The sequence below is a fragment of the Lissotriton helveticus genome, chromosome 10 (genome assembly GCF_964261635.1).
Source record: "Lissotriton helveticus chromosome 10, aLisHel1.1, whole genome shotgun sequence".
In the NCBI taxonomy this organism is placed as follows: domain Eukaryota; kingdom Metazoa; phylum Chordata; class Amphibia; order Caudata; family Salamandridae; genus Lissotriton; species Lissotriton helveticus.
In genome coordinates this window covers 41,523,896-41,540,182 of record NC_136071.1, presented here as the reverse complement: position 1 = coordinate 41,540,182, position 16,287 = coordinate 41,523,896, and the positions used below count along the sequence as shown (strand labels likewise).

At 49.8% G+C, this 16,287-nt stretch overlaps 1 protein-coding gene across 2 annotated transcripts in view; it reads right to left on the bottom strand.

Moving 5' to 3' along the window:
• Positions 1 to 10,290: 10,290 nt before the first annotated feature.
• Positions 10,291 to 16,287, bottom strand: part of SUV39H1 (SUV39H1 histone lysine methyltransferase) — an 80,066-nt gene continuing 74,069 nt past the window's right edge. For both annotated transcript variants that reach the window (XM_078664703.1, XM_078664704.1), the window contains exon 7: positions 10,291 to 12,311. In XM_078664703.1, the coding sequence (XP_078520829.1) occupies positions 12,178 to 12,311 (134 nt within the window). In that variant the 3' untranslated portion in view covers positions 10,291 to 12,177. The remainder of the gene's footprint in view (positions 12,312 to 16,287) is intronic.

The window sequence follows — 16,287 nt, the reverse complement described above, 5'->3', positions numbered from 1 at the left end:
GATCAAAGACTTCAAATCCAGCTTTTGCATTGGTCCAAAAGGCTCCATCATCATATTGTGCGAGAACCATGTGCAGGTTCTCGCAGGAATATTTTTACCACCAGGAGCATGAAGAAACTGTTCCCTGAGGTACCTCCAGTGAACACCTCTATTGCAGCCAGGTGGACCTTTAGTGATGCCACATTCCAGTAGGTCAGCGAGATAGGTCAGTACAGTCATGCACTCTGTCCTCGCTTCTATCTTCTTGTTGTCCCTGCTCCAGCAACTGTACCTGCTCCACTTCTCCGTGTAGCACTTCGTGTTTGTTTTTCTATCCTACCTCAACATTTCAATTGTCCTGGGAGGTAGCTGTAGGTGTACAAATTCAAGGTATTCAGGAACTACACTGCTAGGTGGAGTGTGGCTGGATCTAGAGGGCACACTTTTCCATTTTGGATGGTTAGCATGTTCTATGTTGCCCTCTGGACAAATCCAGCAGGTCTGACTAACATGATTGGCTGGCCTATTGTGGGTTTATGAGAACAAGCGAGGTCCCTGGTTGTCTGGTTTGTCCTTTGTGCTTGCGATTAGTGGAAAGGCATATCCAAATCTCCCTGATCAACAAGTTACTTACCTTGGTAAAGACATGATCGAGCCACAGATTCCTTACCTATGAAATTCCCAGGCATCAGACTGGATCCGGAAGATTTTTTTCAAGCAATACATCCCACGCCAGCAGGTGGCATCAGTCAGCTCTGCATGAGTTCATCAGTGCTGTTGTGACAGTTGCACTATCTATATAGGCACCACCTCAGCACGCAGATGTCCGATACTTTACCGACTTTTCACACCAGAAGCGCTGAGCCATGAAGTACACTGGCAGTGTCTTGAACAACTAGGGACCAAAAAGGGATAAGCCCTGACACAGAAACCTGTGGAGGGGAGAGGAGGTCGGTAATTAATCTGCAGCTAGGTCCTGTCTAAAAGATAAGAGATTACCAACGGTAAGTAACTAGTTAATCTGATCTAGCTGCAGATTCTTTACCTTTGAATAGCTACCCAATCAATACTATCCCTGGAGGAAGGACTGCTGACAAGTTAGTTGAGGCTAGTAAGTCCTGCAAGACAGAACAACCAGAGCAGTATTCCCTGCAGATCTGACCATTGAGGCAGCAATTCTTGGTAAACATGTGCAGGAATGCCCACGTTGCTGCCTGAAAAATGTAGATGCCTGGAACTCCACGATGCAACAATGTGGATGCAGCCTTCGCTCTGGTGCAATGATCTATTAAGCCTTTAGGAAGATGTTTCTAGCCAGAGTGTAGCAAGTCTATATGCAGAGGACTACCCATTGTGAGATCATCCTCTTCTGCACCGCGCAACCTTTCTTTGACCCAAAGAACAGTTTATCATTCACCCAGAACTCTTTTGTGCGGTCAATGTACAACAACAATGCTCTTTTGATCAAGGCAGCGAGTCGCTCCTCTTCCTTAGAGGGACACAGCAGAGCATAGAAAGTGGACAAGGAGACCGATTGCCCCACATGGAATGGTGTTATCAATTTTGGAAGTAAAGATGTCTAGTACAAAGCACCAACTGGTCAGGGAATATGGACAGTTAAGGTGGTTTGGATGGCAGAGCCTGCTATTCGCTCACCCTCCCGGCAGATGTGACTGCCAGTAAAAGGGCTGTTTTGATGGTAAGCAACCGGAGGGCAATTATACAGAGGTTCAAAATGCACAACCTTCAGGAAGGTGTGAACAAAATTAAGGTCCCAATAAGGCATAATGAAAGGGGAAGGTGTACAAGTCCTTCGAGGAATCTATTTACAATGGGAAATGTAATTAATGAGGGCTGGTCTGGCAGCCTCAAAAAAGGCAGACAGGGCTGAAAGTTACCCTTTTAAGAGTGTCCAAAGCCAAGCCCTGCTGGGCTAGGGTTAAAATAAAAAGCAAATCAGAAAGAGAAAGAGGGTTAGACTTTTCTGTACAAGGTACTGCAAATGTGATCCATCGGCAGGCATACACCGTCTTGGTGCAATGACACCTGACTGCCAAAATAACATTAGACTTCATGAGGTTGTTTCCACACAGCCTTATTTTGAAGGCTTGGAATGGAATAAGATTTGGAGGGGTCGTTGGAACCTTTAGAAGACCAGCCTGACCAAGATAGACTGGTATGAAAAATTGGGTGAGGGCAGCGGACTGGATACCTCTCCAGATTATGGCCCGCCTTCTCCCCCCTACTGTGGCTACAGAGGAGAGAGCTTCTTATACTGTGATGGTGTGAAGGGCAGCTGAGGTTGTAGACTGCCAGCTCCCTTCAATGGCAGTAAAGTCTAATATCTTGACAGAGGTCATACAGCCAGGTGTCTCCTCTTCGGAATCCTTGCTGCCCTTTAATGTGCACCTCTACCTCCCATGGCGGGTTCCCTTCTTCCGCCGACAGGGAATCCAAGAGGCTGGGTAGTTGGAGCGAGAATATTTTCTTCAGTCAGCCTTGCATTGTGGTTGGTGAACACTGCATGCTTATTTGTCCGTAATTCCCGCACCCTGCGGGAAAGGGTGTAAAAGTGTTGCTACAGGTCTCAGAAGGCCCGGCCATCCTTTCCCAAGCAGCAACCAATGGGATGGATGCAGCAAAGTTCACCATTCGCTGTGGTCTGAACTTGATTGGCTTGCATGGCAGAGCGATTTCATCAATGGTGGCAGTTCGCCTTCACACCTGGTTGGGAACAACTGGCTTTCCAGGGGATGTCCAGTTAGTTATAGATTCCTTACCTTAGAATAGATACCCCAGTAATAACAGCCCCAGAGGCAGGTCTGCAAACTAAGTTCACACCAAAAAGTCCTGGAGAACAGAACGGCCAAAGAAGCCATCTCTCCTGACTTAGTTATACAGGCAGTAGTGTTTGGTGAACGTGTAAAGCAATACCCACGTAGCTGCCTGACAGTTGTCATGTAGGGGGACTCCTCGTCCCAAAGCAGTAGTAGCCCCTGTCGCCCTGGTGGAATGGGCTCGAAGCCCCACTGGAGGCTACTTCTTTGCCAAAGAATAGCATGCTTTGATGCACACAATGACCCACCCGGAGATGGTCCGTTTCTAACCAGCCCAACCTTTCTTAGCGCCCACATAACCAACAAAGAGCTGGTCGTCCACCAGGAATAGTTTGGTGCGATCAAAGTAGAAAGAAAGTGCACGTTTTGGATCCGGACAGTGGAGCCTCTTCCTCTTTTGAAGGATGTGGAGGCAGAAAGAAGTTGGGCAAAGTGATGGTTTGGCCAATTTGGAAAGAAGTAACAACCTTGGGAAGAAAGGAAGGTTTAGTTCTAAGGGTAACCTTATCCAGATCAACAGCCAGAAAGGGATGCTTGGCAGAAAGAGCGTGTAGCTCAATTACCCTGCTTGCAGATGTGATGGCCACCAGAAAGGCAGTTTTCAAAGTGAGAAGTCTGAGAGGACAGTTATGTAGCAGCTCAAAGGAAGCACACATAGATGTCCCAGTGGGGCATTACAATGGGAACAGGAGGAAAAAGATGAGTAATGCCCTTAAGCAATCTATTTACAACAGGGGACCTGATAAGAGAAGGCTGATCAGTAAGCCTAAGGAAGGCTGAAATGGCCAAGAGGTAGCCCTTTAGAGTGCCCAGAGCAGAGCCCTGCTGGGCCAAAGAAAGGAGGAACAAGAGAAACTCAGAAAGAGGGGCAGACAGGGGATCCACAGCCTTTGCTGTGCACCATGCCACAGGTGTATACGGTCTTAGTGGAGGGATGCCTGGCTGCCAAGATAACATTGCAGACTTCAGGAGGCAGGTCAAATGACGTCAACTGCCTCCGATCAATCTCCACGCAAGGAGTTGGAGACTGGACAGGTTCGGGTGGAAGATGGTCCCCTGCTGCTGTGACAGAAGATCCTCCCGAAGAGGTAGTCGGATCAGAGGGTCGATGGCCATGCTGAGCAGCTAAGGATACCAGACTCTGTTCCCAATCCAGAGCCACAAGAATGACTTGGGCCCGGTCTCACTCGATCTTCTTCAGCACTCTAGGCAGAAGTGGTGTCGGCGGAAAGGCATATAGAAGAGCGCAACTCCAGTTGCGACAAAAAGCGTCACCTAGCGAGTGCTGCCTTGGAAATTCCAACGCGCAGAACTGCTGACATTGCGCGTTCTCTTCAGTGGTGAATAGATCTAATCAAGGCCCCACTGCTGAAAGAGACCTTGCACCATCACCGAGTGACGAAGCCATTCATGTGTTTTGCTGTTCGCCCTATGTGGGAAGGGTATGCCCAGACGTGGGTCCCGTGCTTACTACACCACTGGAGTCAAGCTATCCTGGCTGATAGCCAGAAACCGGTCCTAGGATGCTTGATTCCAGTCCAGGGAAGACATGGCTTGGAAGTTCGTGCTGGACTGTACCCATGAGGCACAGGGTCAAGACTGATTTGCATATGGCAATGACAGAACTGGGGTGGTGGAGTGAGCTAAAGAACGGTGATGGATTAAACCCAGATCAATTGACTGGGGGTGAGTGTTTTGTCAATGTGCAACATTCCGTCCATCTTCTTGTGTGTTTGGCTATTCGTGATAAATCATGCACCTGCAGCTGAGTTTGTCCACCCTAGTGTTCAGGGAACCTGCCAGGTGTTGAACCACCAGGGATAGGTCCTGATGTTCCAGCCATGTCCAGAGGCGGATGGCCTCCTGACAGAATCCACGACCTCACACAATTTGTTGCAGTACCACACAGCAGTGGTGTTGTCCGTGAACACCTGCACTACTCTTCCCCAGACAGAGGGAAGGAATGCTTTGAGTGCAAGACGAGTCACCCGAAGCTCCAGAAGGTGGATATGGAGCCTGGACTCAACAGAAGACTAGAGGCCTCTGATGTCCGCCTCCCCCATGTGGCTGCCCATCCCAGAAGTGATTCATCAGTCACCACTGTGAACTCTGGTTGGGGAAGGGAGCGGGATCTACTGTCAACCCAATGATGGTTCGTGGGCCACCACTGCAGTTGCATGCAGTGCCCTCCAAGATCTGGACACAATCAGACAGGCTCTCCTGATGCTGGGCCACTGGAACTTCAGGTCCTACTGCAGAGCCCATATCTGGCATGATCCACAAGCAGGAGGCCATCAGGCCCAGAAGCCGGAGGGTCATCCGGACCGAAACCCAGGATAGAAGCTGAAAGATCTAAATCATAGCCCTAATATCCCAGACTCGCTATTCAGGAGGATAGACCCGAAACTGCTTTGTGTCCAGAACCGCTCCGATGAAGAGGAGTTTGAGAGGGAGTCAGGTGTGACTTCAGCATGTCGATGGAGAACCCCAACGAATGCAGGAGGTCTGCAACAACTGCCTGCGGCAAGCCCGCCTTCAACAACCACTCATCGAGATAGGGGAAGATCGTAACCCCTGATCTACACAGATGAGCTGCAACCACCACCATCACTTACGTGAACACCCGATGGGAGGTGGTAAGGCTAAAGGGGAGCACGGTAAACTGAAAGTTTTCATGGCCTACTGTGAACCGCAGGTAGCGCCGGTGGGCCAGCAGAACGGGGATGTGAAAATAAGCGTCCTGCAAGTCCAACGCTACCATCCAGTCTCCAGGGTCGAGGGCAGATGGGACCCGAGCCAGGGTCAACATTTTGAACTTCTACTTCTGGAGGAAGTGGTTGAAGTTCCTGAAATCCAAGAGGACACAGACACTTGTCCTTCTTGGCACCAGAAAGTAGTGGGAATAGCACCACAACCGACTTCTGGGGCAGGAACTCATGCAATAGCTCCCTTGGCCAAGAGAGCCATAACTTCCTGTTGAAGAAGGGCCAGATGATCCCCGATATTAGATGGTACGGAGGTGGCATTGCTTGGGGGTAGTCTGGAAGGGGAGGGAGTAACCCACCTGTCCAACGTGATGGTAAGCTAGTGGTGGGAGAGGATGGCTAATCCTGCCACCCACTGGCATGTGATGGGCCTGAAAGGTCAGGCTAGAAGAGTTTGGAGGCTGCTGCAGAGGGGGCGTTGGTGGACTGGCTCGCCCACTGGCACCCAGAACCACATCAGTGGTTCACACGTCTCCAGCCGCGCTGGGGCTGAACAGCTTGCGCCAGCCTGTGGCCCTGGAGGGAACGTGGTGGGGCACCCCTTCCGAAGCCACGAAAAGCAGACTGTGCAGGGCGTGTAGTGGAGAGGCCCAAGGACTTAGCCGTAGCCCAAATGTCCTTGAAGCGCTCTAGCGCACTACCTGCTTTGTCGCCAAACAGGCAACGGCTGTCAAAGGGCATGTTCATCAGGGTGTTCTTGATATCCCCAGAAAATCCAGGCGTAACGGCAAAGGGCTGCCGACGTTGAAATAGTCTTACCCAGTGAGTTGGCGGTGTCCAGTCCACAGCGGATGGTAAACTACACTGCGTTTCTCTCCTCGGGCAACTGCACAGACAGCACGGCCCGGGCCTCCTCCGGGCACTGGAGCAGCACTTGCGTCAACGTATCCCGCACATAGTGGGAATAACGGCCCAACAAACATGGGGTGTTCACCAACCGCAGTCCCTAGCTGGAGGAAGAAAACATTTTCTTCCCAAGTTGGTCCAGCTTTTTTGGATACCCCATCGGATGGAGCATTGGGGAATGCACCTTTGGATGTCAAGGCTTTGACCACCAAGCTCAGGGGAGGGGTGTTGGGCGAGGACAGTGGGGTCGCCCAGGCCGGGCAATAATCCTATCCACAGGAGGCCCTGTGTTGGGCCTTGACCAGGTGCCCAAAAGGATGTCGGTTAGGGCTTCATTGAACATCAGCAGGGACTCCCAAGAGCTCGCTGCCACCTGAGGTTAGTCCTAACTGCCACCAAAGGGAGCACAAGGTGGAGAGCCTTGGCTGCCCTACGTAACAGCACAGCGTGTTATGTAGGGCTCCCTTCTCCGTAGCCACGGTAGGAGGAGACAACATGCCACGGTCTGGTGAAGTATCCAGACCACTAGCATTCCCCAGTTCCAGTCTCCAGTCAGGATCATAATCCAACTGGTCGGTCAAAGGGTCTCCAGATCCCTCCCAGTCTTACTCACCCTCCTCTGGCTGCCAACCTGGCTGAAAAGGGCCAATGTGGAACACAAGTAGGACCCATCTGCGCCGGATCCGGCGTTGGTCCGGCTCAGTGTCCACATCGGGGCAGAAGCCGGCTGGAGGTCCAGCCCGCGTCTGCTGCAGACGTGGCGCCGGTGGAATCGGCACCAGGGGAGGCATGATCAGGTCAACCGGTGCCAATCGGGATCCAGGCCTGGATCCAAGGGGTCCCTGCGGTGCCAGAGCCACCAGCATCGAAGGCCAAGGGCCCCCAGCCAAGTCTGCAGGGCCCGAAGTCGTGCCAGCCGAGTCAGGCTGCACAAAGATGGCATGCATCCCATCGTAAAACTGACGAAGTTGGGCAGGAGTTGCTTCTGGTCCCGTGAAGGGTAGGAAGCCCAGAGTCAACCCAGAGGGCTCCGCAAGCAGAGCCGCAGGAGGCACCATCCGCATCCTTCGTCACATCGGTCAAAGAGCAACGATGCTTCGCCGCCTTCTTGCGCTTTTACTTACCTGACCCCAAGTGCGAAGACTTGGAAGAGGAATGATGATGGCGACAGGTCCCTGGATCTCCCACAGGACCTAGAGTAACGGGGAGCCGACTGCCATGCCTCAAGTAGCTTTCGGGACCCCTCCCGCAAAGACTTCGGGCCATGATCCAGCAGTCGGAGCAAGACTTTGGGTCATGGTCGCTCTCCAGGCAGTAGAGGCACATGCAGTGCGGAGGAGTTACCAACATCAGTTGGTCACAGGAACTGCAGGCCTTGAAGCCGGGCATCCCTCGTGCACCAGGAGTCGATGGACTCAAAAAACGATGTCAACAAAAGTCAGTCGAAAAGCGACTGGAGGTACCGCTCTCTCTAGAGCTGCGCTTGCTGGCATGGAAAAAGAAAGAACTGACTTCAGCGCATGAGGGCGGTGTCTATGTAGCTACGGCGACGTCATCCCATCGCCCGGAACGCGTTGTCGACCGATGCCACCTTCCAACGCGCAGGGGTACTGCTGACAAAAGTTTCCGGATCCAGTCAGACACCCGGGGTAATCTATAACTGTTTCTTTCAGATAGTTGGTTTCATGGTGTCCGTGGGGCTCCAGTCCTGACCTTCAGGTTGTCCATGTACACTCTGACCCTTGTTGGATGCATCAGTCATGGGGGCTGGTGATCTGAACAGTCTCCCTATCCCCACATTGGTCAGGTTCCACCATTCCATTTCCTTTTGCCAGCTTGCTGTGACAACCACTAAATACCATCCATTGCAGATCCATTCTTGTACGGGGCACATGTGCAGTCTTGCATGTGGTATGAGGGGAATACATGATACCATTATGCCCATCAATTTAACGACAGTCCTCACTGTCAGACTGACCCTACTGGTAAAGGGGATTTGCTCTAGAACTGCTGCTGTTCTGTTGGTGTCTGGGTATACCAATTCAGTTCTTACTTTTGGGTCCCTACAAGGAATAATTTCACCTGTTCTGGTGAAGATTTCTCATGGTTTATGGTGATCCCAAGGTGTTGTACCGTTGCAATTACTGCTTGTACGTCTTGGTAGCGTTTTGACTTTGCTTTAACCAGCCAGTCATCTAGGTATGGGTAGACATGGATGTCACATCTTCTCAGCTATGCCAATGCCGCTAGATATTTTGTAAACACTTGGTGCATACGTTACGCCAAATGGTAGCACTCTGACTTGGTGGTGTACCCTGTCCAGGTACTTCTTGTGGCTCTGGTTTATTGGTACATGCAGGTAGGCATCCTTAAGATCCAAGGTGGCCACGTAATCTCTCCCTTAGGAGTGGTGTTACCTCTTGTCGCGATGTCATTTTGAAGTGTTGAATCAATCGAACCAACTTTATTCGGTTTTCACAAAAGCAACCATAAAAGTATTCTACAATACCATACACAATAGTACCAGGCAGTATGTGAGTAGATCCCACTGCCTGCCTCCCTCCCTCAGGGTGGGGGGCTTTCCTGTTGCTCATTTTCTGGATGTTTGCTTTGACTTTTCTTCGTAGTTGTGCGATTTCCTGCACCCTTTAGGTTTTTGTTTAACTCGTGGAGGGACGTTTGGCAGAGGTTTGGGGAGTTCCATTTAGTAAACACACAAGGTGAAGGAAGAATGCGTGCACTTTGTCTAACCACTGGCAACGGCTCGGTGCAGCACTCCACCACCTCATCATGCCACCTCAGTGTGGACCCAGCCACACTCAATCAGGCTAGACTCTTATCCGCAAAAGAGCAATCCAGCATGAGCTGCCACCAGGACCTCCGTGAACTGGAACACAAGCAACCCAGGAATGGTTTTGCCCTAGATGTGGTTTCATCACCCGGGTACAGCTTGGTTCCAGTGAGCACGGGACTCATGTCGGGGCATAGCCATGCCACTTCGGGCAGCACGCGAAACAAAAGGTGATGGGGTGAATGCTTGCAATTTGTCTAACGACTGGCATTCACTCAGGGTAGCATCCAAACCCACTCTTCTTTTGCTCACCATATCACCTCAGTTTGGACTCTGGCATAGTGAGCAAAAGAACGATTGGTTGGGATGCTACTGCGAGCGATTGCCAGTGATTAGACACATTCCTCTCATCACCTGTTGTGTTTAGAGTACTATGCAGTAGCTGTGTCTTATGAATACAAGACAATTGCCTGAGGCGACTGATCTCCACTCCTGGAAGAACCCTCCTATTCTGCCCAGTCTAGAGTTTTGTGGTGAGGCTGTGTGGCAAATGAATCACCTATTGTTGATCCTCCTACCCGGAGTGGGTTTGGCCTCTTCCGCTTGGCCTTCCCCTCAAGAGGGCTGCCTTGCGCCACCCCCCCCCCCTTTTCAGTCCAACAGACGTTTCTGTTCAATGGCACTGCTTCTGGTTAAGAGGGCAGTCGCAATATACTGGGGGAATAAACGCTCCAGACACTAAAGGGTTGGATGTACAGTATGACTTACTGTAATACTAACTGCGAGTTGTACGCTCCGCTACAACCCCCTAGATCCCACCCCCTTGATATTTGGCAACCTTTCAAAACTTATCCCAAAACATCAGTGAGCTCACAAACCGATCCGGAGCCCTCCCCAGAGCAGTAACGTAATTGTTATATTGTTAACGACCTCAATTGGAATGCACTCAGGGCAAATTGTTGTATTAAAACTGATATGTATAAATGTGGATCTAAGATGTTCTGATGGTCATTGAAGGGAAAATATTAAATAAAGATTTGAAGAAAAGAAAAAGAACACAACACATTAGAAAAAAAATTCAGTATAGTTTATTCAAAATAAAAATAAACGGAAACGCAGACTGGCAATTGCATGGCTATTAGATGAGCTACCCAACATCTTTTATGTGGAAAGGGACAACCAAGGGGTCCATGCTCCTTTTGTAAAGTCAGGTTCCTTAACATGAATGGGAATAAGATAATTTTCAAATAACTGCCATTTTAGTTGCCTTTAAAAACAAACCTTAACTGCTCCCATTGAGAGCACCTCAATCTTCTTGCAAAGCCTCCCGAGTTTGTAAATTAATCTGGCCAGTGTTAATCTTCAGGCATCTATTTTTGGTACCTAATATTAGCGTTACACACTAGTGGCACATCTGATAATGTATAAATAGAAAACAAAAAAAAACATACCAGCCTACGTGGGAGAGGACAAGCCATCTACTCGCTTCCAATTAAGAGCACTTGAAGAGGTATAGAAAAAGAAAACCATGGCATAGAAGGTTAGGATGAGAGAAAAAGTCACCCCCAAAGTAGGAAAAAATATAAAACCAAAAAAATTAACACCTCTGCTCCTAATTTCTGTTCAAGTCTTAAATTTGTAAAAATTTTATATACAAAAATGAGGTAATACACATACATATTTACATTCCAAGACAGACGTGAGGTCTGGCAGTGTATGCCGCAATGTAGCAAGCCCTTATTCAGGGGGGCGAACCACTCTGAAAATAGTAAACTGGGGCACTGCTGGAATCAACAGATGAAATCACAGCAGAACCAAGGAGGTTTCTGGCTTTATCAAGCGCACACTAATTCATATATGATCTCACTCTGGTCACTAAGCAATAGTCCACTCAAAACTGGCAAAGTGGTGAACATAGGATAAGCGATAGGACCAACACATGACTTGCTACCACATTAAGGGGACAGCTAAGATTTAGTGTGACGTGCATTGGCATACGTGATACCAAACCAATAATTTCAGAGACATCTCTGGCTAGCTTGCAAACGCCACCCTACCAGACTACTACAATTCTCATAAGACACCTAACCACTATAAACAAAAAACCTGAATCCTTACCAACCCGTCACTTGATGCTTTAGCAAAAGTATGTAGTCTTCCTCCAAAATACACCCAGGGAAGCGCACCCCCACTCCAAAGGCTCTACTTTGTAAGGCAATATATTTTCAACAGAGCAATGTGGCTGTGTGAAATTCCCCATGAAGGGTCATTCTACTTTGAGACAAGAGAAAGCGCATACCTGGCAAGGTTACAGATCATCTCTGGTAATTATTGCAGTTTCCCGGGAGAATATGCCAAACCCGCCCCTCCCCATTCTATTAAAGATTCAACTGGAATAGATATAAAGACTTCTTCCTACTACACAAACATCACCTCCGCTCTTAGAACGAGAGATGCCGCAGTTGTATACCTTCATGGAATGACACGTTTACTGGCCAAGAATCGTGACACGGCAAGTTGGATTCTGCTACAGAACTGGGATGCCGCACCCCATAAAAACAAGAAAAAAAAAAAAAAGGGGAATATAAAAATTGTAAAAATCATTTGATAGGGCAGAACCAAACTCCAGTTCTCAAACGATTAAGGACGGGGAGCATCAAAACATTGTGGTGTACGGCCTTAAAGTGACCAAGGAAAAGGCACCATCTCCATTGGGAACCACAGAACCACCAAGAGTGGGGTGCGCAATGGTTTAACCAGAAGAGCTGTTCTATGGTTTGCTGCAGGCACATGCTTCTATACCACAACTCATGTTCCAGCCTCTATTCAGACATGGCCAGTAATTTCCATCCACAAGGTAACTTCCCCAGTCTGTCTTTAACGCAGTATACAAATAAAACCAGAATTAAAAGAGCTGTAAAACTTCTTGTGCTGAAGAAAGTGCATCCCTTGATGTCTTTTAGAAGAGGTATTTCCGGCAGCCCTCTGTCCCACATTTGCACTCTATCCGCAACCGCTTCTTCGGAGACGCCGCCAGGCCTGCTAGTCCGAAATTGGAGTCCATCCGAGTACTTTCAGCATCCACAGGATCCACTGCAGACAAGGTGACAGAAAAGAACACTAGTACCAGACTAGTTAAAAGTACCACCCATCTCTCACCCTACAACCGCACAGCAATAATCCTGAGCATTGTAATGAATATGCTACTTACCAGTATGCATCTGTTCTTGGCATGTAGGGCTGCTAACATTCATATCTTAGCATTAGATCGCCGCCTAGTGTTGGGCTCGGATGATTGCACATTGTTGTCCTGGAAGAGTCTTCGAAGTATCCTGAGATAGGTGGCTCCTCCCCTGGACTACAGTGCGCATGGGCATCGGCTCCATCCCCAGATTGTTTTTCGCCATTGTGGCAGGAGATGGAGTGAAAGTGTAAAGGATGTCCATGCTAATGAAATAAATACAATAGTATATCTGCAGCTGCGACAGGCACCGGGGAGGAGGGCGGGCGATATGAATGTTAGCAGCCCTACATGCCAAGAACAGATGCATACTGGTAAGTAGCATATTCAGTTCGAGGCATGTGGGCTGCTAAATTCATATCTTAGCATAGAATACATAGCAGTCCCTCCATCAGCGGCGGTTGCCCGTGCCAGCTGCAGAAACCTGAAAAAGTGTCTTGAGAACAGCCTGTCCTACAGCTGCTTGCTGCTTGGAATGCACATCAACACAGTAGTGTTTTGTGAAGGTATGTGGTGTGACCCACGTGGCTGCTCTGCAAATATCCTCTAAAGGAATGTTCCCTAGGAAAGCCATGGATGCCCCCAGTTTGCGTGTGGAGTGTGCTCTGGGGGGTACTGTTAAAGTGCGCTTGGCTTTTTGATAACATATCTGGATGCACTTAACAATCCATCTGGCTATGCCTGCTTTGGAAATCGGGTTGCCTTTGTGTTGTGGTGCGAAGGCAACAAAGAGTTGTTTTGTTTTTCTAAAGGGTTGTGTTCTGTCTATGTAGTACATCAACGCCCTCCGTACATCTAAGGTATGGAGCATTCTTTCCGCCACCGTTTGCGGGTTTTGAAAGAATGCTGGTAAGTCGATAGTTTGGTTAAGATGAAACTGTGACACCACCTTAGGGAGGAATTTAGGGTTAGTGCGTAGCACTACCCTATTTGGGTGAATTTGAATGAACGGCTCTTGTATGGTGAGCGCTTGCAACTCACTGACACGCCTCAGAGACGTAATAGCTATCAGAAAGGCCACTTTCCACGTAAGGAATTGGAGCTCACACGAGTGCAGTGGCTCAAATGGTGGCCCCATCAGTCTGGTGAGAACGACGTTGAGGTTCCACACCGGAGCTGGTGGAGTTCTTGGGGGAATGACTCTCTTCAGACCTTCGAGGAAGGCTTTAATGGCGGGCACTCTGAAGACAGAGAGGTGCTGCCTGTTCTGAAGATAAGCCGCTATGGCTGAGAGATGTATCCTAATGGAAGTGTACGCCAGATTGCACTTGTAGAGATGTAACAGATAGCAGATGATGTTGGGAATAGATGCATCTAGCGGGTTGATGTCATTGGACGTACAATAGATGACAAAACGCTTCCACTTAGCAGCATAGCATGCTCTAGTAGTAGGTTTCCTCGCCTCCTTGATGATACTCATGCATTCTGGAGGTAGGTTAAGGTATCCAAACTCTAGGACTTCAGGAGCCAGATCGCCAGGTTGAGCTGTCGCGGATCTGGATGCTGAATGTCTCCATGGTTCTGCGTCAAAAGACTGGGTGTGAGGCGCAGTCTTTGATGCGGCACCACTGAGAGTTCGAGGAACGTGGTGTACCAAGCTTGACGTGCCCACGTTGGAGCAACCAGGACGAGAGTCATGGAGTGCTGCCTTAGCTTTCTTGCGACCAGCGGTATTAGAGGGGCTGGCGGAAAAGCGTATGCAAATTTGCCTGACCAGTTCATCCATATCGCATTCCCCTGCGACTGTGGGTGAGGGAACCTGGCGGCAAAGAGTCGGCATTTTGCGTTCTCCTTTGTTGCGAACAGGTCTATCTCCGGATGACCCCACTGCTGGAAGTACGGGTGGAGAACAGAAGGGTGTATCTCCCACTCGTGCATCTGATGGCTGTATCTGCTGAGCAGATCCGCCATCTGATTGTCCTTGCCCGGGAGGTGTTCTGCCATGAGGAAAATGTTCCTCTGAATGGCCCACTTCCACATGCTCTGAGCTAGATGAGACAGCTGTGGCGAGTGGGTGCCCCCCTGTTCCTGAATGTAGTACATCGCGGTCATGTTGTCCGTCCGGACTAGCACGACCTTGTTGCTCAGATGTACAATGAAGGACTTGAGCGCCATGAAGATTGCCATCAGTTCCAGATAGTTGATGTGCATCTTCTGTTGCTGCGTCGTCCATAGTCCCTGCACCGTGTAAGTGAGCACATGTGCTCCCCATCCCTGGAGGGATGCGTCCGTCGTCAGGACAATCTGCGGCACGGGCTCTTGGAACAGTCGGCCCTTGCAAAGGTTGTGTGGAGTCCACCAATGCAGAGAGTCGTATGCCCGACTGGTAACCAACACTAGGTCTGTCAATTGCCCACGAGCCTGTGTCCACTGATTCGCTAAGCACTCCTGGAGCGGGCGCATATGTAACCGTGCGTGAGGGACTATGAAGATGCAGGAGGCCATCATGCCGATCAACTGCATGAACACTCTCGCTGGCAGGGAGTGTCTCGGTCGGAATCGTTGGATCAGTGACTGAATGCTGTCGATTCTGACTTGGTTTGGCTGAGCCACGGCTGTCAGGGTGTTGATCGTAGCACCCAGGAACTGCCGGACATGTGCCGGCTGAAGATGGGATTTTGGGTAATTTAGGGAGAAACCCAGATCGTGAAGAAGGTGAATTGTAGTCGACATGTCTGCGGCGCACTGTTGCTCTGACTTGGCTTGTACGAGCCAGTCGTCTAGGTAGGGGTAGACATGGATATTCTGCCTCCTGAGGTGCGCCGCCACTGTCGCTAGACACTTGGTGAACACCCTCGGGGCCGTAGTGACTCCGAAGGGTAGGACCTTGAACTGGTAGTGCCTGCCTTGAATAGTGAATCTTAGGTATTTCCTGTGTGACGGGTGTAGTGGAATGTGGAAATAAGCATCCTTGAGATCCAAGGTCGCTAAGAAGTCTCCCTGGTTTAGCAAGGGAAGAATCTGCTGCAGTGTAAGCATATGGAAATGCTCTGACAGTATGTACAGGTTGAGGGGACGTAGATCGAGAATGGGCCTGAGAGAACCGTCCTTCTTTGGAATAAGGAAGTACAGGGAGTATACCCCTGTGCCTTCCTCCCCCACCGGCACGAGCTCGATTGCGCCTTTTTGCAGCATCGCCACCACTTCCTGCTGCAATAAGTGCAAATGCTCTGCGGACATAGGCCTTTGCCTCGGTGGGATGTTGGGTGGAGTGGATTTCAGCTCTAGGCAATAACCATTTTGGATCAGTTGACGCACCCACCTGTCTGTGGTGATGTTTCTCCAGACGGGCAGGAACTGCTGCAGTCTCCCCCCGACAGGTGTTAGGTGGTCGGGGGGCAGTGACAGAAAGTCACTGTTTGCTTGGAGTCGAGGTGCGGGAGCTGTTGTTTCCTCTGCCGCGACCTCTGTTGCTGTTATTCCTATAACCTCCCTTGTTCTGCTTAGTGAACGAGGATTGCGCCCCACCTTTGGAGAACTGGGATTGTTGACCCATCTGTCCTCTGGTGACTCCACGTGCACCTGAGCGACGAAAATTGCTGCCACGAAACTGTTGGGACTGCAGGGCCCCCATAGACTTAGCAGTTTCCGTGTCCTTCTTTATCTTCTCTAGGGTGGTGTCAACATCCGGACCAAACAGACTATCAGGATTGACTGGCTGATTTAGAATTGTTGTCTGAATATCCTGCTTGAACCCTGAGATGCGGAGCCAGGCTTGTCTTCTCAGCATAACGCTAGTGTTGATAGCCCTAGCAGCTGTGTCCGCAGCGTCAAGTGCACACTTGATGGCTGCGTTTGATATTAGCTTTCCTTCCTCAATAAGCATCT